General features: G+C 47.9%; 2 protein-coding genes across 2 annotated transcripts; both read left to right on the top strand.

Moving 5' to 3' along the window:
- Positions 1-4124: 4124 nt before the first annotated feature.
- LOC149339666 (scoloptoxin SSD976-like) lies at positions 4125-6623 on the top strand. Its single transcript, XM_089550968.1, has 2 exons — positions 4125-5100; positions 6580-6623. Exons 1-2 carry the CDS (start codon positions 4125-4127, stop codon positions 6621-6623), a joined length of 1020 nt encoding a protein of 339 aa, XP_089407094.1.
- Positions 6624-10382: 3759 nt separating this feature from the next.
- On the top strand, positions 10383-19352 carry LOC149339665 (uncharacterized). Its single transcript, XM_089550533.1, has 3 exons — positions 10383-10587; positions 13401-13574; positions 19104-19352. Exons 1-3 carry the CDS (start codon positions 10383-10385, stop codon positions 19280-19282), a joined length of 558 nt encoding a protein of 185 aa, XP_089406659.1. The 3' UTR covers positions 19283-19352.
- Positions 19353-22329: the final 2977 nt, after the last annotated feature.

Here is a 22329-nt window from a genome sequence, read left to right as displayed (position 1 = left end):
ACGCAACTGTTGACGAACCATTTCCACCAGGAGACGTTCTGATGTTCGAAGCACTGCCAGAACCTCCGCTTACAGCAGGCACAGTTGCAGCATCTACGCAGAAGTGCGCAGCTCTCCGGCTAGTTTACACAGCTGTTCAACAAGGCAACGTGCATAAACTCAAAGGGGACAACTTCGACGCTTACCGCAGGCGAGCTACAGAGTTGAGCACCCATCGCGGCTGCATCATATTTGGGTCCCGAGTTGTGATGCCGAGAGAACTACGCGCACAAGCTATGTCTCTCATCCACGCCGGACATCGGGGCATCGTTGCAATGAAAAAGTGTGCCAGAAGCTACATGTGGTGGCCTGGCATTGACAACGACATCGAAACAGTGGTGCGAGAATGCAAGCCTTGCCAGAGCAGCCGGAGCGCCCCGCCGAAAGCTCCTGTCCCAGAATGGGAAAAGCCAGACACACCATGGCACACACTGCACATTGATTTTGCAGGACCAATTGAGGGCTGCACTTTCCTTGTGGTCGTAGATGCCTACACAAAGTGGCTTGAGATAAGGCAAATGGGACAGACGACTTCGGCAGCAGTCATTGACAACCTCCGATCACTATTTGCAACGTTCGGCCTGCCGCGCAAGGTAGTGTCGGACAACGGAACACCGTTTGTGTCTGCGGAGATCCTCAAGTTTTATCGCGACAACGGGATCTCATCAGTTACATCGGCCCCCTACCACCCAGCGACAAACGGACAAGCCGAGCGCTACGTAGCCGAGCTAAAACGCGCCCTTGAAAGAGATCAGACAGGCTCGCTGCAGCGCCGCCTTGCGCGCTTTCTCTTCAAGCAGCACACGACGGTTCAGAGCACAACAGGCGAGACCCCCTCGAAAATGATGTTCGAGCGTGAAATGCGAACCCAGCTCACAGCCATCCTCCCCGAGCCAAAGGCAGAGACGTTCCGGGAAGAAAAAGCAATTCCGCGCTGCGGCACGCTTAATGAGGGGCAGCGCGTCCTCGCCCGACAGTTTCTGAAAAAGCCACGCTGGGAGGAAGCTACAATTGTCAGACGCATAGGCCTGCGCTCTTGGCTCGTCAACATACATGGCACAGTAGCACGCCGACATCTCAACCAGCTGCGTAGATTTACGACGCCGTCTGAGAGCTGTCCGCCAGCGGAGAGAACACGTGCACCATCTTCCCACATAGCCTGGCACCTCTTCCCGGAAGAAGAGACTTCGCCCAGGACAGACCTAGGAGACACAGCGAACAACAGCCAGCCTACAAGTGTTTCTCCCCCGAGCGCACAAAGCCAGCGCGCCTCCACGCGTGAGCGCCGACCCCCTGCACGATACCAGGCAACTTTCTAAGGGGGAAGGAAGTGTTGTGTCCCCTTATTGCTTTTGTGTGTGTGCGCCCCCTCCTAACGACCACTCGCATTCCCCTCCTAACGACAGTTCGCATCCTCCTCCTAACGACCACCGCGTCCTCCTCCTAACGACCACGACAGTTGCCCCTCGTCGCACGCTGTCGCCAGAGGCCCCCCCACGGTGCGCCCCCGCACCCTCCTCCTGTTCTGGGAAGCCACTCCCTCCCGTGGACGCTTCTCCCCTCCCTCCTTTCTTCGGGCGGCCAGTTCGGCTCCTGCCTCGGTCGACGCTGGTCGCACCCTCATCGGCTTTAAATAAACGAAGTCTAAAAGTACCATGTGCGTCTTCGCTGCATTCAACACAGCGACCGGACACGACATTATTATTATTAACTAGTTAATCTGTTGTGCTCCGGAAACACACAGGAGGCGAAGCATCAGCCTCATTACTTTGGACTGAAGATATATGTCTACGATATACTGCTTGTTCACCGTCAAGCTGTCTGTGATTGCCGCTTACCCGACCCCCGCATTGCGAAACTATTGCCACTGCTGATATGACGCCCGTCTGACTACTTTCTCAACCCCGACTGGAAGTTATACGAGTGCAAGGCGATGGCTTCATTTATTTTTTGATTGTAAAACATTTTATTCGCCGGGAAGAGCTTGGCAAGAGGTCGCGTTAAGTGGTCGAGAGTACATAGCCCTCGACGACTTTGTCAGCCCACTCCACCGCCAAAACTTGCGTTCTGGGGTCAGAGCTAGCCAGCACGGTCTCCCACCGCTCGAGAGAAGGAGCTGTAACTAGATCACCCGGAGGTGGCTCTATTTTGCAGTCCCACAGGATGTGATCGTAGGTAGCACGGTGGCCACAGTGTTTGCAGTTTGGGTTGTAAAGATCTGGATAAATGTGCGCGAGGAGTGATGGGGTGCGTATCGATCTCGTCTGTAGACGACGCCACGTAACCTCTTGTTCTTTAGTAAGTCTTTTCTCTGGAGGGGGGAAAATTCTCCTCTCTAGTTTAAAATGATTGGTGAGATCATGATATGTGATCATGGAGTCCTTCGTGAAATTCAGGGAGCCAGACTCATCCACTGCCCGGTCGACGAAACCTCGGGCTTTATTGTGGGCTGCCTCGTTCCCCGGATTCCCCGAATGGGCTGGGACCCATATCAATTCGGAATAATTTGGTGAGAATTTGGTTGCGTTAAGGATTCTAAGGGAGGTGTTTGTAATTCGCCCTTTAGCGAAATTATTGATACCCATTTTGGAATCGCTGAAGATGATGCTCCCTTGGGCTTCAGTAATGGCGCTGTCCTCACTTTCGAATCTACCGCATCCCAAAAGCCGGCGCCCCGCGCCTCTAGCTTCCTCTTCACTTCAAGTACGTTGTAAGACGGACGGTGGTGGAAAACATTCCTCGTCAAAGGCCCTAGTCCGGGACAGAAGAAGAGAGGGTATTAATCGGACGAGGCGACGTTGGTGAGACCCAGCTGGTTAGCCATGCACACCAGCGCTCGCATGGCATCTGGGGAGGCCGAGGAGTCCGTCAGCCACTCCTCTAGCGTGGTGTACTGTGTGGCAGAAGGGTAAAGTATAGACTGTCAAAATGAGGCGCTATGTGTGCAGTGCCACAATATGTGGGGAGTGTCTGGATAGCTACCGCGAAACCTGTAGGTTGGGTGACCAGGAAGGTTCTCAAAATAATGAATGTGTGGAGCGAAAAGGAAGTGGGTTTGGGCCGCATGCCATACACAGCTGAAGTGCTGGAAATCACTCACCCTGAATGGGAGCTCGCTGAACTGCCATATATAAACTTAGAGAAAGTATGCTCGTCATGGGTAAGCAAGTATTGCCGGCATCAATGGTGTATTCTGCATTGAACTCTGTGAGCTCAGCACCTTTGTATGTCTCAATCCAGGGACGCTTATACCTATTTATTTTCCTCCGGCAAAAACATATCACACACGCTAGCCTTGCGGTATTGTGCCAGCGGGATTGCTGAAGCTTTGCCTCCTTTAGCAAGCATATCTTTAAAAAAAAATAGAGAAAAATCACGTCGTGAAAAGCACGCAAACATCATAAATGTGACTCCACAGCAAACAGGCTCGCACACGCCGTGCAAAAACATCTGTTTACCATATGTGTAGTTGGCAATACCGTAAATCGATTGCGAAGTTGGACACGTCGTCGGCAGCTTTTCGTAGGGAATGTTGAGCTTCCTTCGAAGAGTGCACGCAGAAAGAAAATTGAACAGCCTCTTCTCAAGCAATCAAAATTATGAAACTGTAAAGCTACTCGAAAAATAGGGTGCAACTGTAACTGTCACACCCTTAGTGTACGGCCGTGACAACCATACTTTGTACCTTGTTGGGAGAGCGCAAGAGTGCGAGTTATGTGCACGGAAGTACACCCTTAAGGATGCAGATTTCTTTGCAGTATGTCTTGGCCGGCTTGCCATTTTGTGCTTCAGTCCTTTTTCTTCAGAGCCAGAGAAGGTGCAGACGTATTTTTTCTCTCGATAGTGCAAAAGAAAACATCTGAATGTCCTGTTTCTTTGTTTTCTCCTTTCTGGACTGCGCAAAGCGTTTTTTTTTTTAAGCCGTTTGCGATTCACGCCGCTGATATCGGCTCCTACTGGTTCCTGGTTTTATGAGTAATGGACACGTGCGCGAATACGCACGTGGAAGAAGGCGAAGAGAGCGCTTCAGTGTGGTATGACATCTGCGAGTGCGTGCCATGGTCAGAGGAAGAAGACGAGAAGACATGGAAGTGCCTCGGGTTTTGCTCGTATTATTGTCGTTTTCTTCCGTCGCTGTTCCGACTCTGCAGGAGTGCAAGGAAGAATACCGCAAGCGGCGGCCCACGCACACGGCCTGCAAGTCTCCGAACAAGGACTGCAACGTCAGGAAAAGGAGGATCAGCCCGGAGGAGCGCCTTCTCATACTGAAGACACACAACGACTACCGGAGCATGGTGGCGCTGGGAAAGCTGCCGGGATTCCCTCCGGCCGCCAATATGGCTCGACTTGTCTGGGACAAAGAGCTCGCTTCCGTGGCGCAAGCGAAAGCCGAGCAATGTACCTCCGCCCAGGGAGATTACAGCCACGACGATTGGCGCGACCGCTTCACGACCAAGTTCAATGCGACGGGACAGAACCTTGCCTTCCGTGGCAGAAACTTCCCTTTCACGAGCACCGACTGGCCTGGTCGCATCAAAGAGTGGTTTATAGAGTACAAAGTCTACCCACTGGAGCAGCGCCACGAGTTCTTACCTCCGCCCGCCACGAAGCCCATGATAGGGCACTTCACCCAACTTGTGTGGGCCAAGACGAGCTACGTCGGCTGCGGCTTTGTGGAGTACAGCATCCTCGGAGCCGTCAAGCTGACGAGCATGCAGTTCTACGTGTGCAACTACGCAGTCACCGGAAACGTCTTCAAGAAGCCGCTGTACCAAGAAGGCCCTGCCTGTTCTGCCTGCCCGAACGGAACCGTGTGTGACAAGTCTTTCGGCTTGTGCGGTATTACTGCTGCGGAACGAGAATCGGACAAAACCAAAAAGATATCGGGCCCCAGTGAAGAGGGATCAAACGCTACCAATACCGAATCGACCACCACCAAAATGACATCGACTGCTGGCAAAAACGATTCGAGCAGTGCTTCCAAGGAAACATCTGAAGAAAAAGGATCCAGTATCACCAGCAAGGAACCATCAAGCACCACCACAATGACATCGACTGCAGGTAAAATCGATTCGAGCAGTGGTAAAAAGGAACCGTTTTCGCATTCCGGCGGAAAGGGATCCAGCACTGCCCAGAAGGAATCAACTGTTGGCAAAAATAATTCGAGCGCCACTAAAAAGGGATGGACTGCGGTTGAAACCAGTTCAGACACCAACACAGAGAAATCCCTTTCTGATAAAGAGACATCAAGCGAAGCTAAAGAACAATCGACCGTGAGTAAAAGTGAATCTAGCACTGCGAAAATGGGACCGACCGTCGGTAAACACGATTCAAAGACCACCAGACACGAATCTGATTCTGGCAAAAAGGAAGCGATCGCTACCAAAAAGGAATTCAGCACTACTAAAATGCAATCTGCTACCAATAATAATCACCCAGGAAGCGCCAAAAGCGAATCGCATTCAGGGAAAAGCGAACCGGGTCCCACTACAGGGGAACAGACCACCGAAGGAAATGAAGATCAATATGGCGCTCACCTTAAAGACAGTAGTTCGTGGACTGCTTCCAACGTTTCTTGGCGCGTTGCCATTGAAGCTGCTACCGTAGCTCTTGTGGCCATTTTGAACAGATACGCTGTTTTTGTTTAAATGACGTTTTTGACGGCGCCAGAATGGGTTTCGAGTTTTAGAGTTTCGAGTTTAGAATGAGTTTCAATTACGTCAATCTTTACTTTCGGTGCAATTTTTTCTTATTAATCTTAGACATTTTGCCTAATATGGATACTCACCTGCGTTCACAGATGCGTCGAACTTATTTCTATATAATTTATTGCTGTCGTGTACTATTTTTCATTCTCAGAGCGTAAAGAGATGGTTCTGAATAGGAAATTCTGTATACTGTATCGACTATCTCAGCATTGCGGTGATGCTTATATAGTGGTCGAGCGTATCCTAATCATGCCGGCCAAACTTTTGTCTGGAACTTACAGTGGCGTTCCCACGATGCTCAATGAATCGCTGCTTGCTGTTGCCTTTCGGTTACTACGAAGCACTATACCGGCTTCTCACGAAGGGCGTTGCTGCGTTTCGCCAACGCTCGCTGCTCGCTGTCCGCTGATTGACATCTCGGAATGGCAGAAAGTCAATAATCTACTGAATACATGAATTACGTGCTCTCTAAGTTCAATCGGCTGCTCAGCAATAAGCATGTTTGTCGCTATCTATAGCGCTTAAATCTGAGACATGTGTTGTAAAATGTTGGCTGCTTTATCTGCCCACAATAGTAGGCCAGTGATGGTCCGACTGCGAAATCTGTGAGTGACAATCTTTATCCGCCTACAAGGGATGAGTCTGGATCATGGCTGTCATGATTCAGTGCTGCGTTAGAGCTGCAAGCATTCGCCATGTAGCATTGAACAAGCCGCTGCATACCTAGTGAATCTTGCTATGGACTTTAGCGCATAGAATGTATCTCAGGCATATCATTAAAGTTAAATCAATGCACCTGATGTGCTAACCCTTACTGTTCTTTCTCGGACAGGCATTTCGAAGACACCTGGAATAGCCTACTCAACGGCCATTTGAGAGAGAGAGAAATGAATTTTAATGAGAGGAAAAGGTGGAGAGGTCAGCCGGGGGTAACATGGCCCTGGCCTGCTACTCCACACAGGGGAAAGGGAAGGGGAGGAAACGGAAAGTGCCATTGAAGGTTGATGATGGCGTAATAGAATGAGTTTTGTGACTGATGTCCACACACGCACGCACACGCACACGCACACGCACACACGCACGCACACGCACACGAACGCACACGAACGCACACGCACGCACGCACACGCCCACGGACGCACACGGACGCACACGCACACGCACACGCGCACACACACACGCACACACACACGCGCACACGCACGCGCACACGGACGCGCACACGCACGCGCACACGGACGCGCACACGCACGCACACACACACGCACACACACACACACACGCACACACACGCACGCACACGCACGCACGCACGCACGCACGCACACACGCACACACTGGCTGGCACTCGCATCGCGGTGAGTAGGTGCACGTGAAACTCATGTCTTGAACACACACCGACACATGTCATTAACACATACTGGAGTAGGGGCTCCATGAAAACACAATTGTAAACCATGTAAACTGTGTATAAACCAAGTAGATGGTGAACACCCATTTGAACGCTGCTATACATGTGCAGCTGCAATAGCAATCGAGTCAGTAGTCTGACGAGTTAACGGAAGAGCGTGGACCTCTTATCTAGGTTGCGAGGACCTTCGCTGGGGGCAGCAGCAGCATGCGTTCTCGGACAGCGCACTGGGGTTCTGGGAAATAGACAGGATAGGTGTAATCAATGGGCAATAAATTAACTTCAGCAATGTGTAACTTTTCTTTGCACAAAAGAAGATGGATCGGCCACAAAATATTGAGGCTCAAGCACAATATCATTGTTTCCTGACATGTTAAAGCACCCGAGAGCTGCTTACTAAAAATTATGGAGCAGCTTAAGTCACCTTAAGAGGAAAATGCGATATCAGTGTCGCCTGGATCCATTGCGCTGTGGTGGATTTTGATGAAGACAACGATATCCAAAGCACAGCGCGAGGGACTGACAGTTCTATACTCGGGATGTTCGATTACGGCAGCCCCAAGCCGGCCTGGCCGCACTCTGTCAACAAAGTTGAGTGGCCAATGGGTGCCCTTGACTCTCCAGATTTGGAATCGGACCTCGAAGATTGGCTAGCGCACAACCGACAGAGAGCCATCGAATTTAATACCCCTGTTACACGTCATTCCTCGAAGGCCTTTCGAGCAAAGGCACCTCTTTTCACCAAAGGACCGAAAGCTCGAAGGAGCAGCTACGCAGCTACACGGTGCAGCCCAAAGGTGAAGCAATCGTTGAGGTAGGAAACTCAAATGGATCGCGTGGCCGGATTACACGCAAAGCCTGGCAGTAGAATGGGCGATAATCTGTAACGCCATGCAGCAAAACTGGGAAGGCTCTGTCTAGATCCAGTGTTTATCATGCCGATAGGTTCAGAGAGATAGTGTTAGGGCGCATAGAGAAAACTTGGTGCGCATTCACTGCAAGGCTGCGTAATATTGCGTAATAGCTTAGTCATTGAAGAACGTTTCAATTTGGCCAGTGCACTGCGGCGTTTTAGCCCAAAGGTCGTGGGAAAATGCGACATTTCGAACTATTGAACATATTAAAATTTTACTTTGTTCTGACTCCGCTGTGCTTTTCACATGTACAGAGGGCAAAACGCATGTCTAGAACAGGCTATGGGCGTGTTTCGGGCTCAACACGCTATATCTATAGACAACATTTAGTTAGAAATGGTCTGGATGTAAGCATGTGCCGTTAAACATATAGGATTTCGTTGTAATTTTCTGACTTGCTGGTCAAAGCGTCTTTGAGAGGTGCGGAACAAACAGTTCGCTTGTTCTAGACATGCGTTTTGCCCTCTGTACTTAGCGGGATGTCAGGAAGTTACCAAACATTTCTGCTCTATTTGTTTGTTGATACCTGTGAATAATAAAAAGAAGGCGATGATTTCGTACGTGCAAGCGTGGCGTGTTAAGCGAAATTCTGTTCTGCAAAATAAAATACTTCATTCAGCTTATGTACATCAAGTTAATTACTAATAATATCTGTCGCATTCCTTTGGTTTGCGTCTGTCTGTCAAGGAAGTCACATTTAAATAATTTGTTCGCGATTTAAGGGCGATCATTTAAAGTTCTTTCAAGGGAGTGTGTGTAAGGTTCGGTTCAATGCCCTTTGTCTATTTCCCCACTGTAGCCTGCTGTATGCAAAAACGCTGCTTTATTCAAATATCCCGCATTTTTACAGTCTAAGCAGCAGGTATGTTTTTAAAATCATGCATTTTAACTCTTATACCGAGGCGCTATCTCTTGCATTATAGTACTAAGCTCCATTCTAATGGCTTGCTGGCCCGCCCACAACTCATTCATAGAATACAGGCGCCATTCGTGAGTGCGTACCGCAGCGGCCCGCGACGTTTTGCCATTCAAAATGTAAGGAATTCTTTTGACTTTGTTGCCCCCCATAGCGTCGGAGGCACTTTAGAAGGAATGCCGAGCGCTGCTACTTCCTTCTAATGATTGTTACTTGCGGTGGTCGAAGCCGGAACCTGTGACGTCATTGGCGTCATTGCCGGCAGCTTTCAAGGACATCATCGCTGCTAGAGACGCACAGCTGCCGATATTTGTGCGGCCACTCAAATGCCACTGCTTTATCCACCTTGAACTGCCATTCACAGGTATCAGCTGGGTCCATCGCCTACGAGGGCGAATTTAAAAGTATTTATCGGTATTCATTCGTTGTAAGACTGCGCATGGTCTCTGCGGGTGCTTTTGGGTTTAGGGGTTGCGTTCGAAGCGAACGCGTTCAAAAGCAAGCGAGTACTTCTCGAAGGAAGCCCACTGTTGAGCCGATCACTTACTGTAGTAGTTAGGAAGTCAGACTTTCTAATGTCTCCCAGCAGACGCGCCAGTGCTGTCAAACAGAAAAACGTCTCCAGGCTGTGCTAACAAGACAACGACATGCTGCAAATGTGGTAAGCAGCGGGTGTTTTTTGAAGGTGCAGTTACCCGCTCTGCGGCTCACGGCCGCAACTCTTCCGGGCATCGATTAACACTTCTCCGGATAATATATATGCGTGCGTACTGCACGTACGCAATGGCGAAGTGCGTGGCTGGCTCCCGATAGGAACGCCCAGTCTCCATCGACAGAAGCAAGCGGGGGATTTCCTGCCCCTCGCAAAATGGGCGTCGACACGTGTGTTTGGTCGCCTCGCCGCCATACGAGACAGCGGGGGAAAGGGCTGCGAAAACCCACAGTTGGCAGAAGTCAGGATCGCCTCAAGGAAAAAAATTGGCACGTCGACAAAATGGTGCACGCTGGCACACGACCTCTGAAACAATGCAGCAACAGCTATGGGACGTACAAAAACAAAAGCGCAAGACTGGATGGAATGCAGACAAAATCATAACCTGTGGAAATGGGTAGCGAGTCGACTGCGACTGCGTTCGTGCGTCCGGAAAGTACGCGTGATAAGGGCTTGCATCAACTATGTCCATCCTCATTTTCTTTTTCCTTACCCTTCGCATCTCCCAAGTGAGGGCTGCACGTAGCTGGGTTGTATAACCAGTGCGCTGCTTCTGTTGTCGGCGTACGCACTTACGCTCTACGCCGCGACTTCGAGTGCGCCGCTCCTGAATCAAAACTTGAAGGACTTGGACTTCAGCTTGCAGTGTCTCTCTTTTAGGATAGACACGCTCTCTGCAGACATGAAGTCGTCCTTCTTGTCGGCTTGTGCCGCTCTCACGGTCTTCACACTGGTCCTGTACGCGATGTGCTTGGCTGACGCGGCGTGCCCGAGCACCAGAGGACGGTACAGTGACTGCGCATACACCACCTGTACTCCGGAAAGCTGCGCGGACCAAGGTCTCGAGTGCTGTCCAAAGCCCTGTGGCGGCTCTTGGTGCGTCAAAGGTACGGATATTGAATGCTTTATAGAAGCTATGTGTCCGACGAAAGGACGATGTTCGAGACCAAAGATCAACCTTGGTTTCACCTCATCTAGATTGAAGCTATAACTGAGCAGTGAATATATGCGAAATTTTAATCAGAGAAACTAGAAAGCAAATAAAGAAACCATTGCACAATTTCTTTTGTCCCTCTTTTAGATATTTACCTGTGTCGTTCTAATTGCTTAACTTGCTACGATGGGCATTCTTGAAGCGAGCTTTTCGCCTTCTAGCCAGCCTCTTCTCGAATCTCCGACAGTAGTTGCACACCTTCACAGCCACAGTTTCTTTATTTTTGTTTTCAGTGATAGCTGTACAGTTTGGATTAATTACTTTGTAACCAAGATCTGCATACTTGAGCAGCAAATCAGAACACAAATCAGGGCACTAAATTTGGGACAAGAAAGCCAACCATATGTTTGCTTAGAGCGCGCCCAGATAGTGTCGCTGCCGGCTCGTGCTGCGCGGATGAAAACAAGTTCTGTGAGCGGTGACCTATCGCTGTTAATTTAGGGCATCTGAATCAAGAAGCTTTTATTGAGTGACACAAACAAAATGTATGCACAGATATTTGGACCGATAGCCAATGAGGCTAGTCAATCGCTTGTGCCGTGGCGAAATAAGTTCACTCGAAGAACCATATGCCGATTACTGCTTAGTTTGCTACGTGTTCAGTTAAGTTTTTCCCGTGTTCAATTAGTTTTAGAAGGGCGAGCAAACTCTCTGGACCATATACGCATATGTTATGCGCGTTAAGGAGTCTGTGAAGCAATTGATACACCCTACGTATAAAAACTGAGGTGCGAATGGTTTATTTCTTGAGGATTCCTATACCTTCGATATCTGCGGTGACGAAAATCTAAAAAAAAAAGAAGCGAATAATATAGCTACTTGATTATGAAGGAGGGACGCATGTCTAAGCTAGAAAGTACGTGCAACAGTGTTCTGGAAACGCTTCAGGCCATCAGATTTTATTATCGTTGTGGCAAGCTCCAACAGCTTGCTTCGCAACAAAGCCATTTGTCCAAGTTTGGGAGTAAGCTAATTAAGTTTCGGAAGCAACCGAACATGCTAATTTCGCCCCTGCACACACAGCTTGACCAGCGTATCGAGTCTGTGCATGCACCTACAGCTGTAACATCTTTCTCTAATCAAGCCGCCGCGGTGGCTCAGTGCTTATTTGAAAAAAAAAAAAAAAAGCTGCGTCTTTGCTTACAATATTTTGAATTATATGTGCATGCCTACTTTCCTCTTGTTAATGTCGACTGACTGCGTCTTAAGCAGGACGCGGTTTCAACGAATTGTGGCGAAAATCAACCGACGCCGGGCTCTGAACCGGTGACGTTGAAAACCGCGGATGCGCATTGCACATTACAGTAAAGGAATCGAATTACGTTAAATTGAATTCAGCGCAAAAATACAGACAAGGGACAAAGAGAGACACACTGAGACGTTCACGAGCGCTAACTACCAACTGTTTATTGATGCTGAAGTACCGGGGATATATAGGGATATATAGGTCTGTATTTTTGCGCTGAATTCAATTTAACATGCTTCACCAACTAGCCCGGCAGCTTGCTCTCCTGAATCGAATTACGCAGCTGGTCGAGGGTCTTGTGTGATTATACTGCAATACACGAAGCTCCTGGCGTCGGCGCGAACGAAAGTTCGCACTGTCACAGAAGTTTGTCAACACACGTGCGCACTCACCGCAAAATAACCGCTCGCTACCCTACCAGATGAATTCGCGTCCACCTGGGAATAAAATAGCCATGATAATGCGTGATGCTTGAACTGGTGCTTCAATGCGAGCATTAAAACGACAACAGCACACGGTCACGGTTCGACTTTCCAACCCACTTTCGAGTGCGGATTATTGCGATCATCAGCGCCAGACTTAAAGCGAAGCTGAGGATGCGGTAGGAGTAAGCTGGCGCTTATTGAAAGCACCTACATTTGGTCGAAGATCAGCTGTGAAAACAACGCAGCAGCTGAAGCTTGCCTGTTGAAATTCCACTCGCAAGAAGAAAGTACGCATAGCAAACGATGCACCAGCTCGACGAGCTCGACCGCGCCAAGATGGAAACCGGAAGTTGTGGGCGCGGTGTTGCCAGACTGCCAAGCAATTTCGCATATCGTCTATTCTCCGCGGGAAAAAAAAAGAATATTTAAAACAGTTATTCCGCGCGTTCAAAGGGGTTATTGTTAAAACGGGCCATCGTCTTGTGTTATAACCTGACGCATAAGTAAAAATTAGGAAGTATTAACTTTATAATTACCACTCCCCAGGTGAAAAAGAAACTTTAATCGGCAGACACGATTGCGCACAGTCACGGGGGGTAATACACTGCGCTTCAATACGTCACATGTACGGCCGTATGAATGGTAAAAAAAACCTGACGACCTTGTGCTGTATTCGTTCTAGTTTGTCATTTTTGGTTAAGGAGAATGGGTCCCAGATAATTACGCCAGAATCCAACAGCGCGCAACTAAAAGAATTGTGCGCTGCTTTCTGACGACTAGCGATGCGCAGGGTTTTTGACACTATCAATATGCAGGAATAACAGCTTTACCGTGTGTAGGAATGCGCGCCCTGCTAGCAGCTTTTATATTCTAGAGAGAGAGTGGAAGCGGTAAGGCACATGCACACGCTTATACGACTGATTGTGATTGCATTCCCTACAACCCTTTCCCTCTTCTTCCTTCACATACCCACATTCCTCTCCCCCTGTGTTCGAGCAATAGCTAATCATATCGCACTTTACTCCTGCCTCACAGGAGTTGCCAGCGTGTCACGCCGTCTTCGGAGGAATTGCCCGCTAATACTGCCTCAGCTTGGCGGCTGTGGCAACAAGGCGGGGAACGTCACCTGCCAGCAGCTGCGCTGCGAAGATAGGGGATCCGTGTGCTGCAGAGCGCCGTGCAACAGCCACTTCTGCCTAGACGACTTAGGTGGGTGTTACACGAACTCATAAACACATAACACAGGAACCAGGCATAGCTTATTGTGGCTATAAACAACACGTGGAACACTGCGGAAGAGTCGATGGCTACTTAGGGGTAGTCAAAGCTCATAAACGATCCCCAGGCCTGAGTCAAAAAGTAGCGGCAATCTTTACGGTTGCATCCTTATTTGACAAAATGCCTTTTGCTCTAGTTCATAAAGGAACTTGTGTAACGCGTATTTGTTCTTTCGGATTTTGCCATTGCAGCAATCAACCGCTGTAATTTATTGACATGTTTTGCCAGAACTTCTCTTAGCCACCATACGTCCAAACCAAGCACCCTGGTTAGGCCCTGATTTGAAGGTGTTCCAACTATGATGTCACCGCTGCCGGAAAAATGGAAAAAGAGAAGTCGTGGAATATTCCTGGGCTAACTACAAAGGTTAATACGTAGCACTTCTGTCAGCTGTAGGCTGTACGACTAGATTGTAATAAATTGGATTAAGAACCGCGGTTTTGCAAGTGGTTCATGATATAAAAGTAAAAAAACACGGGTCGATTTTTCCTTCGAAAGAAGTGGCCACAGCAAAAGTGTGCATTCCATGAAGGATTGGATTGGATTATTGAGGTTTAACGTCCCAAAGCGACTTAGGCTATGAGGGACTCCGTAGTGAAGGACTCCGGAAATTTCGACCACCTGGGGTTCTTCAGCGTGCACTGACATCGCACAGTACACGGGCCTCTAGAATTTCGCCTCCATAGAAATTCAGCCGCCGCCGCCGGGATCACCGTGGCCGGGATTGAACCCGCGTCTTTCGGGCCAGCAGCCGAGCGCCGTAACCACTGATCCACCGCGGCGGGGCGCATTCCATGAAGGACTAAATGACTTTTCGCTAAATCTTAAAATGAAGGCCTCAGGTTTGCCAGTGGTTCGCTGGCCTGTCGAAGTGCATGCATGTTGCTTGACTTGTAGCGTCCAGGGTTCAGTCGAGCTAATACGTTCAGCTCCCGGCTTTACTGCAAGGTACAGCGCTCACACGCCAAGCACCCAGTACATGGAAAATGAGTTTGGCTTCCCACTCGTTCTTGTCTCGCTGGTTGAACGCGGCTACTTTAATTAATCTGGAATGTCGGCAGCAGCGAGGGCGCTCTCCTGTGGTTGCGAGGCGCCGTCGTATTCTAGCCCCACACCCATTTCTGCCATATACGCTACTTTAAATTATGCCCTATTATTTAGGTTATATATAATGCGATAACACTGAAAGACATATTACAATAAATGCGCAATTGATCATAAAATTCGCCGATTGCCTGAAGGGAAATGACGTCAGCGACACAAAGACGCATCATTAGACCAGGACTGGCATCATCATGCATGAAGTGACGTCACTTCCGGTAAAGACATAAATAGCTTCTGATGTTATCGTATTGCTAATACATTAGGCAATCAGGTGTCCTTGACAATTTTTGCTTCTTCCTCGTTCGCCTCGTCTTGTGCGTCGTAGTTTGTACAATCATATTATTTGGAATTGAAGCGTGACTTCACCACGGTTGCGATTTCAGCAGAGGAGAGCTTGTATTTACTTCAGACGCTATCCCTGCGAGCGTGACATGTGGGAAGATGGGTGCTTTCTGCACCACTGGTCACTTCGGAAGTTGGTGCTACTACCCTTCCTACATGAAATTTAGCCAAGGACGCATGAACGGTCATCTTGCACGCTTGTAAACAACTAGACCTGTCGAAGTTTATTACGGCCGCTATTCTAGGCGCAGCGCTGAGCGCGATGTCTGCTTCTAGTTTGGTTTGGTTTGGTTTATGGGGGTTTAACGCCCCAAAGCGACTCCTGCTATGAGGGACGCCGTAGTGAAGGGCTCCGGAAATTTCGACCTCCTGGGGTTCTTTAACGTGCACTGACATCGCACAGTACACGGGCCTCTAGAATTGCGCCTCCATCGAAATTCGACCACCGCGGCCGGTATCGAACTCGGGTCTTTCGGGTCAGCAGCCGAGCGCCATAGCCACTAAGTCATCGCGGCGGCCTTATAATTACGGTCTATACGGCTATAACTAGTCGCCTAATTATGGTGACAGCCGCTGGCTCGTATCTATACGCCACTGATTCCAAGAGTCAGCATTTACTCTGTTCCAGACAAATGATGCCCCCGTGCCGCAGCCACTTGATGATTAATGGTAATCGTTAGCCCTCATTTCTTTTTATTTTTATGCATATAGATATAAAATTATGTAATAAAATTGTGACGGTTAGAACCTCAGCTTCTCTCGCTAGTTAAAGTAGAGTGGGGCTTAACACGACACAAATTTGCAAATCATCACATGCTTTTATTATTCTCAGGTATCAACAAACAAATATCGCTGATGATGTTGAAAACTTTTACTGAATATAGATTTAATGGTGGAGAGTCTTCCTAGTTTTGAAAGCTGCCGCTGCTGTTGCACTTTCTACCAGCCAGAGCTGTATTCCAGGGTCTGGATTCCAGGTTTTAGGCAGCGCCTCCTCTCATCGCTCATCCATCGGATCAGCTATAACCTCTAGATATGCGTTATACATAGCAGTAAGCCCATACCATGTGGTATTACTCCGCAGCCTTCCTTGCTTTTCAGCTTTTTATGAACAAACAAATCTTGCTGAATTAGTTGCTACTGTCCTGTCATGACACTGCCTAGATTTGAAAAGGCGAGCTGTGTTGTGTCTTCCTTTTTTTTCTTCTTCTTCTTGGGGAACGGGGAGTGTGCGTCTTCCAGGAACGGCGTCATTTACAAGTGCCTGCGTTTCTCGTCACCCGTGTGCCCTCCTTTACGTTTGTGTGTGTGTGTGTTTTTCCCTACGCCCGTGTGTGCGACGGGGGGCCAAAGGGGACCGGACAGTGCGGGGACGCTCCCTGTTTTGAGCGCTGGTTGCTGGCCCAGGATCGGGTTTCGTCAGCGGCGCCCGCGAGGCGAGTTTGGGCGCGAAACGGCCTGTGCAGGAAAAAACGGCCGGGCCCCCTCGGCAAGACAGTGGCCTCGTCGACGGCAAGAAAGAAAGACGTTTGTGTTGTGTGTTCCGTCCGACCACTCCTTTGTGTATATGTCAGTAAAGTTAATTACAGTTTTCCTTGTTAGTTTGCTACAGAATCTGTCGCCGTGTCTTCACTGTCATCAATATTCACCGTCGCAACATTCGAGTCCTCTCACATTTCGCAACAAGCTGAAAGGGAACACAGTAAAATGCTATGATATTCAATAGTTCAAAATGTCGCCTTTAAGTCCGACCCCAAAGAGTAGAAACGAGTAGAATGGGACAGTGCACGGGCAAAATGAGGCGCTTTTCCAAAATTAAAACATTTCTCTTTATTGCAATGACTGCGCAAGAAGTTGGCTCCATGAGCACCAATCCAGACAGAACCCGGAAACGTTTTGTTTTTGTGACCTGCTATAGATTTTCCTTTCTACAGCCTGGCTTTGCGTGCCCTGGCTACCGAATTTTGTTTAGTTTCCACCCTTCGTAGTAGCTTATTTTTTTTTTTTAGTGTAACAGCTGTTCCTCCTTCGCTTTTGCCCTGGTCATTGGGTCCGAGTCACTGCACGTGAACACGAGGAAGGCAAATGTGCTTGCAGAACCGACAGCACACAGCTTGCTCTGTCGTTAGATTGTGTTGTGCAAGTAACTGCTTTTGCCCACTGGAAATACCGCGTCACAAAGTTTCGGAAGGCTTTTTGTGCAACTCCTGCCTATCATGTAATCTGATTTTTAATTACTGTTCTCCGGTGGGCGTTTTCAGAAACAACAACAAGCTTCACCGCATCGGTGCCGCTTGCTTCCTTCCGGAGCATTCTTCGCGTCTTCTACGCGCTGGTCGGCAATCATTGTTTTCCTTTTGTGCGTTCGGAATATCCCGGAGAGCGATAATACAAACGTAGAGCTTTGGAACGACAAAATTGAATGATTATATGTACTTTCGACCGTGCAGAATATCGCAGTGTCGGGATGTGCGCCACGTGTAGGCAGCTGCTAAAATGTGTCTCGCTAACGCGAGCCGCAAAAATTCTGTACCTTTGCATTCGCATACGTGATAATGCGAGCAGCCAATTCTCTTTTTTTCCTTCTTTCTTCCTTTCTTCCTTTCTTTCTTTCTTTCTTTCTTTCTTTCTTTCTTTCTTTCTTTCTTTCTTTCTTTCTTTCTTTCTTTCTTTCTTTCTTTCTTTCTTCCTTTCTTCCTTTCTTTCTTTCTTTCTTTCTTTCTTACTTTCTTACTTTCTTTCTTTTCTTTCTTCCTTTCTTTCTTTCTTCCTTTCTTTCTTTCTTTCTTTCCTTCTTTCCTTCTTTCTTTCTTACTTTCTTACTTTCTTTCTTTTCTTTTTCTTTCTTTCTTTCTTCCTTTCTTTCTTTCTTTCTTTCTTCCTTTCATTCTTTCTTTCCTTCTTTCTTTCTATCTTTCTTCCTTTCCTTCCTTCTTTCCTTCTTTCTTTCTTTCTTGCTTGCTTGCTTCCTCTCTTTGCTTTCTTTCTTTCTTTGAGACAATGCAGCACAAATTGGCTCGGGAGGCCTAGCAAAAGGCCCAGAAAGTGCCCGACTAGGCTATTGCAGTAGTAACTGTAATTGTAATAGCAGAACGCTTCCGTTAATCAAGGACGTTCTTTAGGTCGAGCTGTATAGTACCGAAAATTGTGGCCTGAAGAAGTTCATGCTTTGTTAACCATTTTTTGTCGGCAAAGATATCGGCAAACAGGGCTTTCCTTTTCACAGTTATTTCTTGACACGACACAAGCAAAGTTCACAAAGACCATAATACATGTGTATACAAAAATAACATTATGAGAAAAGAAAACAGGAATAGATTCACAATTATTTAAACCAAGAAAAAGAGGAGGAAACAAGAAAAAAATTATAAACGTGATTTCACATAACATACAAAAGGGGCCTTAAAAGACATGACACTTAAATCAACGTTGTTGTTTTGCAGTAGGGTGAGGTGTTTTAGAAGTTGATAGGATAGCATTTGTTGACCATAATTTGTTCTCATAGTTTCTATATGCCATGGAAAAATATTTCAGGTGTTATACGTCTGATCATTTCTAGTTATTGAGGCCAAAGTTTGCCGTTGTTGCATATTATTTCGTACTTCCTTCATAGAGCGTGATAATAACTGGAAGCTGTACAAGGAAAACATTTTCATTGCATTTAAAGTTATGAAATAGTTGGTGATGCTTTGTTCTCTATTTAATTGGAATATGTCACAACCTTCTCACAACCTTCTCGGCACCACTAAGAACCAAAACGTCTCGAATGGTGTGGTCAAGGGTTCTGTTCTAACTCACAAAGAGGAGATGGAAGAAGGATGGAGAGATGAAATTCTCCATGCGATAGGAGTTACGAGATGGAGGCGTCCTGCCTGAGAACAGTTCTTGAGGTGTCTGTTATGTACGTTCTTATTGAGTAGTCGCCATTATTGTTGTATTCTACTGCGAAAAACATTAGAAGGAGGAGCGTTCGAGCGGTGGGACGAAGTACTGATCGGTTCGCCTGTCATCCAGGTGCAGGAGGACCCCCGCGATTCCGACGAGCCATCTTCAGGTGTCCGACCTTCGCTTCCTCGCCAGACGGCTGCGAGGGCCACCGCAACAACCTCACCTGCCTGCAGCTCAACTGCAAGTCGAGGGCGTCGACCTGCTGCCTCGGGCCCTGCGGGAACCCTTTCTGCCTGAAGCTGTGACGAAACCGTACATGGACGACCTTTCCATCAAGAGTTGAATGAATGAAGGAATGTATGAATGAACGAACAAAATTTATTCTCGTATTTTTGAAAAAGCTAGCACGTACGATTCTCTGCCTATAAGCATCGTATTTTTTTTTATTTCGCACACTTGCCACAAAAGGCACAATTTCGGTTCACTGTTGTCATACTGTCTGGCTAGGGCTTCCGCTGGTGCCAGGCGCCGACCATTATGATCTTCGTTTCACATGTTGGCCAGAAGAGGTCGCACACGGAGGGGGCGTCTCCACAGTTCTGGGATTTGAAACTTGACTTCCATTAAAGTGGCGAGGTGGGCGCACGCTTGTCACGTCGGGACATCAGGACGTGCGCACTGACGGTGCGAAAGTATTGCTCGGTACTCGAGAAGGAACGACCGCGTTGACTAGCCTCTGAAACTTTCATTCGCTGTGTTGCTGTGACCTAACACAATGGCGTCCACATCGTCTGAACCTTCCAAAAAAATTGCTACTGATAACCGATAACTCGGATGTCTTCAGAAAGAACAGGCGAAATCTTTTACAAGAGAAGAGCACGTACAACACTATCGCCTATGACAACAAAATTACCCCCAAAGGGGACACTGCATCGCCTGGTTACGCGTGACGAAGCGATAGCGCAATCGCTCCCCATAGAAGCCATGCATCCATATTGTGACCTACTCCTATAGGCACCCCTGCATGTGGTGGTTGACCGCTCGGCTCCCATTAGAAGGGTGAAGCATGTTATAACTAGCAATTCTGTGATAGATCTCACACAGATTTGAAAGTAATCAATCTCTACTTGTCCGCACACTCTTAAAAACACTCTTAAAAAAGACCACTTAAAAGACACTCTTAAAAGGCCATACTCTCTTAAAAAGTCTACTGCTATGGAGGCAACTACTGCTGTTACTAACTTTTCGTGACAGTTTCTATTTTCTTACAATTCCGCAACAATAGGTAGCAACCGTGAGTATTTTGGATAGAAAATATCCGATAGTATGCTTGACCGGAATATTCGAGTACTTTAGAAAAAGAAGTATTCAGTAACTGTCGATTCTTGACGGCCGCCTCAACCGCTTCACAAGGGAAGGGATGAAGAGGAGAGTGAAAGAAGCAATGAATCTTCTTAGTCATCGAGTGGGGCGAGCGGTCGTAGGGCGCAGCGAAGTGCTTTCTGCATGTCTATGTAGAGGCCAAAGTAAAGGTAAGGCGCAGCAGCAGACTTAAAGTGGGTGGCTACGTTAACCGTACCGTAATGGAAGGAAAGTATGAGACGGGCAGAGGTTTTCAAAACAACCCGTACGCTGAGGAACGCCATAGTAGTGAAATTTTGTATCTTGACGAGCCTGAATGAATTTCACTTTTTGTGTCCTATCTGCGAACGTCCTTTGTTCTGCTCGAATAAACCCTTCAGTTGATAGTCGACGCCTATCCCGTCTACCTGCTTGTTTGTCTTTCGCGCTCTTTTATTCCAATATTGCGTACCAACTATTGGTATTCCATTTTACTACCGCTCTCTGTCGCGCTCAGGGGCGAGTCAACTGCGCACAAGACTGTGGGTTGACTCCTGGGCCGTACCATGAGGCAACTGAGAAAAGAAGAAGTGAAATAGGCGGACGTCTAAAAAAAAGTCAACGTTTTCTCTTATACTCGCTGAGTTACACAATGCATAGTGTGAGTTGCACACGCAGCGTGGCGTATATGAAGTCAATTTTTTTTTTTTTGTCAATACATGTTCCAGAGGAAAAGTCAGCTCCACTCCAAGCGAGGAATTTTCCACGGCAAAACCATGTGAAACCCCATTTTCGAAGTAGGAAGCCCTAGAATGCACTGCACGATGGCCTCCAAAAGTCGCCTATCGATCCGCTCTTGTTCTTCCTTATTTTTCTTTGGACAGAGAAAGTTCAAGAAATGTAGCGCGGGAATAGGATCCCTCTAGGAATTGGCCACTAAAAAGTTGTGGGCTGATGAGACTGAAAAGTTTGCGGGGATAAGGACGGCGCACCTGGCACAGTACAGGGTTAATTATCGAGTTATTGGAGAGGCCTTTGCCCTGCAGTTGGCATAGTCAGGCAGCTGCTGCTGCTGGTGAAGATGACCTCTTTTGCATAGCCTTCAGAGCTAATTGTGTCAATAAGCTGTAGGGAGCGTGTGCTGTGAAATCCGACTCAAACTATAAAGGCTGCCTAGGACTGCTCCGCTATAATTTGGGTGCAAGACATAGTACAACCTTTTGTGGTTCATTTCCTGCCTGCCGGGGATTCTCACTGCTCTCCTTAAATCCCGTTCATGAACTTGGGTATGCGTCCAACAAGTCCATGAAGTTGAAAATCAACTTAGGTGGAACTTATTTTAGCTCTTAAGGACGAAGGGGTTAGAGGTAAAATCCCCGTGAGTGCATTTTGATGAGGTGTGGCCCCCTCTATGTAATGTACAGTTTCGCAGTGTTTGAAAGATAAGGTCTTGTAGTAAAACCTACAAAATATCTTACAGCATGGAAGTCAAGAAAGCGAGAAAACAAACGCAAGCATGAACACAGGAATCGTACACATTGTCACCGACTAGGGAGAGCACTGAGCGTGTATCAGCGAGTGCTGTGGAGCATCGACCTGCTAACAGCACTAGCCCAAATGGACTTGTGCGCGGGACAACAGCTTGCACTCCAGAGGCGAGCGGGAGAAAGTGTCTATACAGTGACATTCGCGGTGTATCGGTGACTAAAAATGCACCAAGCGAAGGCCGAGCGCATGTGAGCGGGTCACACATTCTTGAACCCTGCACTCTGATAGCGAATGAGCGCAAAGATTCGTTGGTCGCGCTGAACGTTCCACTGGTCACGCTCTCCGCTGTTCGCGTTTCGTTTGCCGCCAATAGCAGCCATTAATACGATATAGCACGCCTGTACATTAGTTGTGTTGTGTTGGGTTTAATGGCGCATAAGCGGCTACGGCTATCGTGCGCCAGCCTGTACATTAGTGTAGCTGTTTTGGGCTCTAAGCAGCAAACGCGTCTATTCGATGCCTT

This window comes from Amblyomma mixtum, chromosome 6 (assembly GCF_055824585.1).
Source record: "Amblyomma mixtum isolate Tamu chromosome 6, ASM5582458v1, whole genome shotgun sequence".
Taxonomy (NCBI): domain Eukaryota; kingdom Metazoa; phylum Arthropoda; class Arachnida; order Ixodida; family Ixodidae; genus Amblyomma; species Amblyomma mixtum.
Note: the sequence above shows the minus strand (reverse complement) of the source record. Positions and strands in the feature narration are given on the sequence as shown.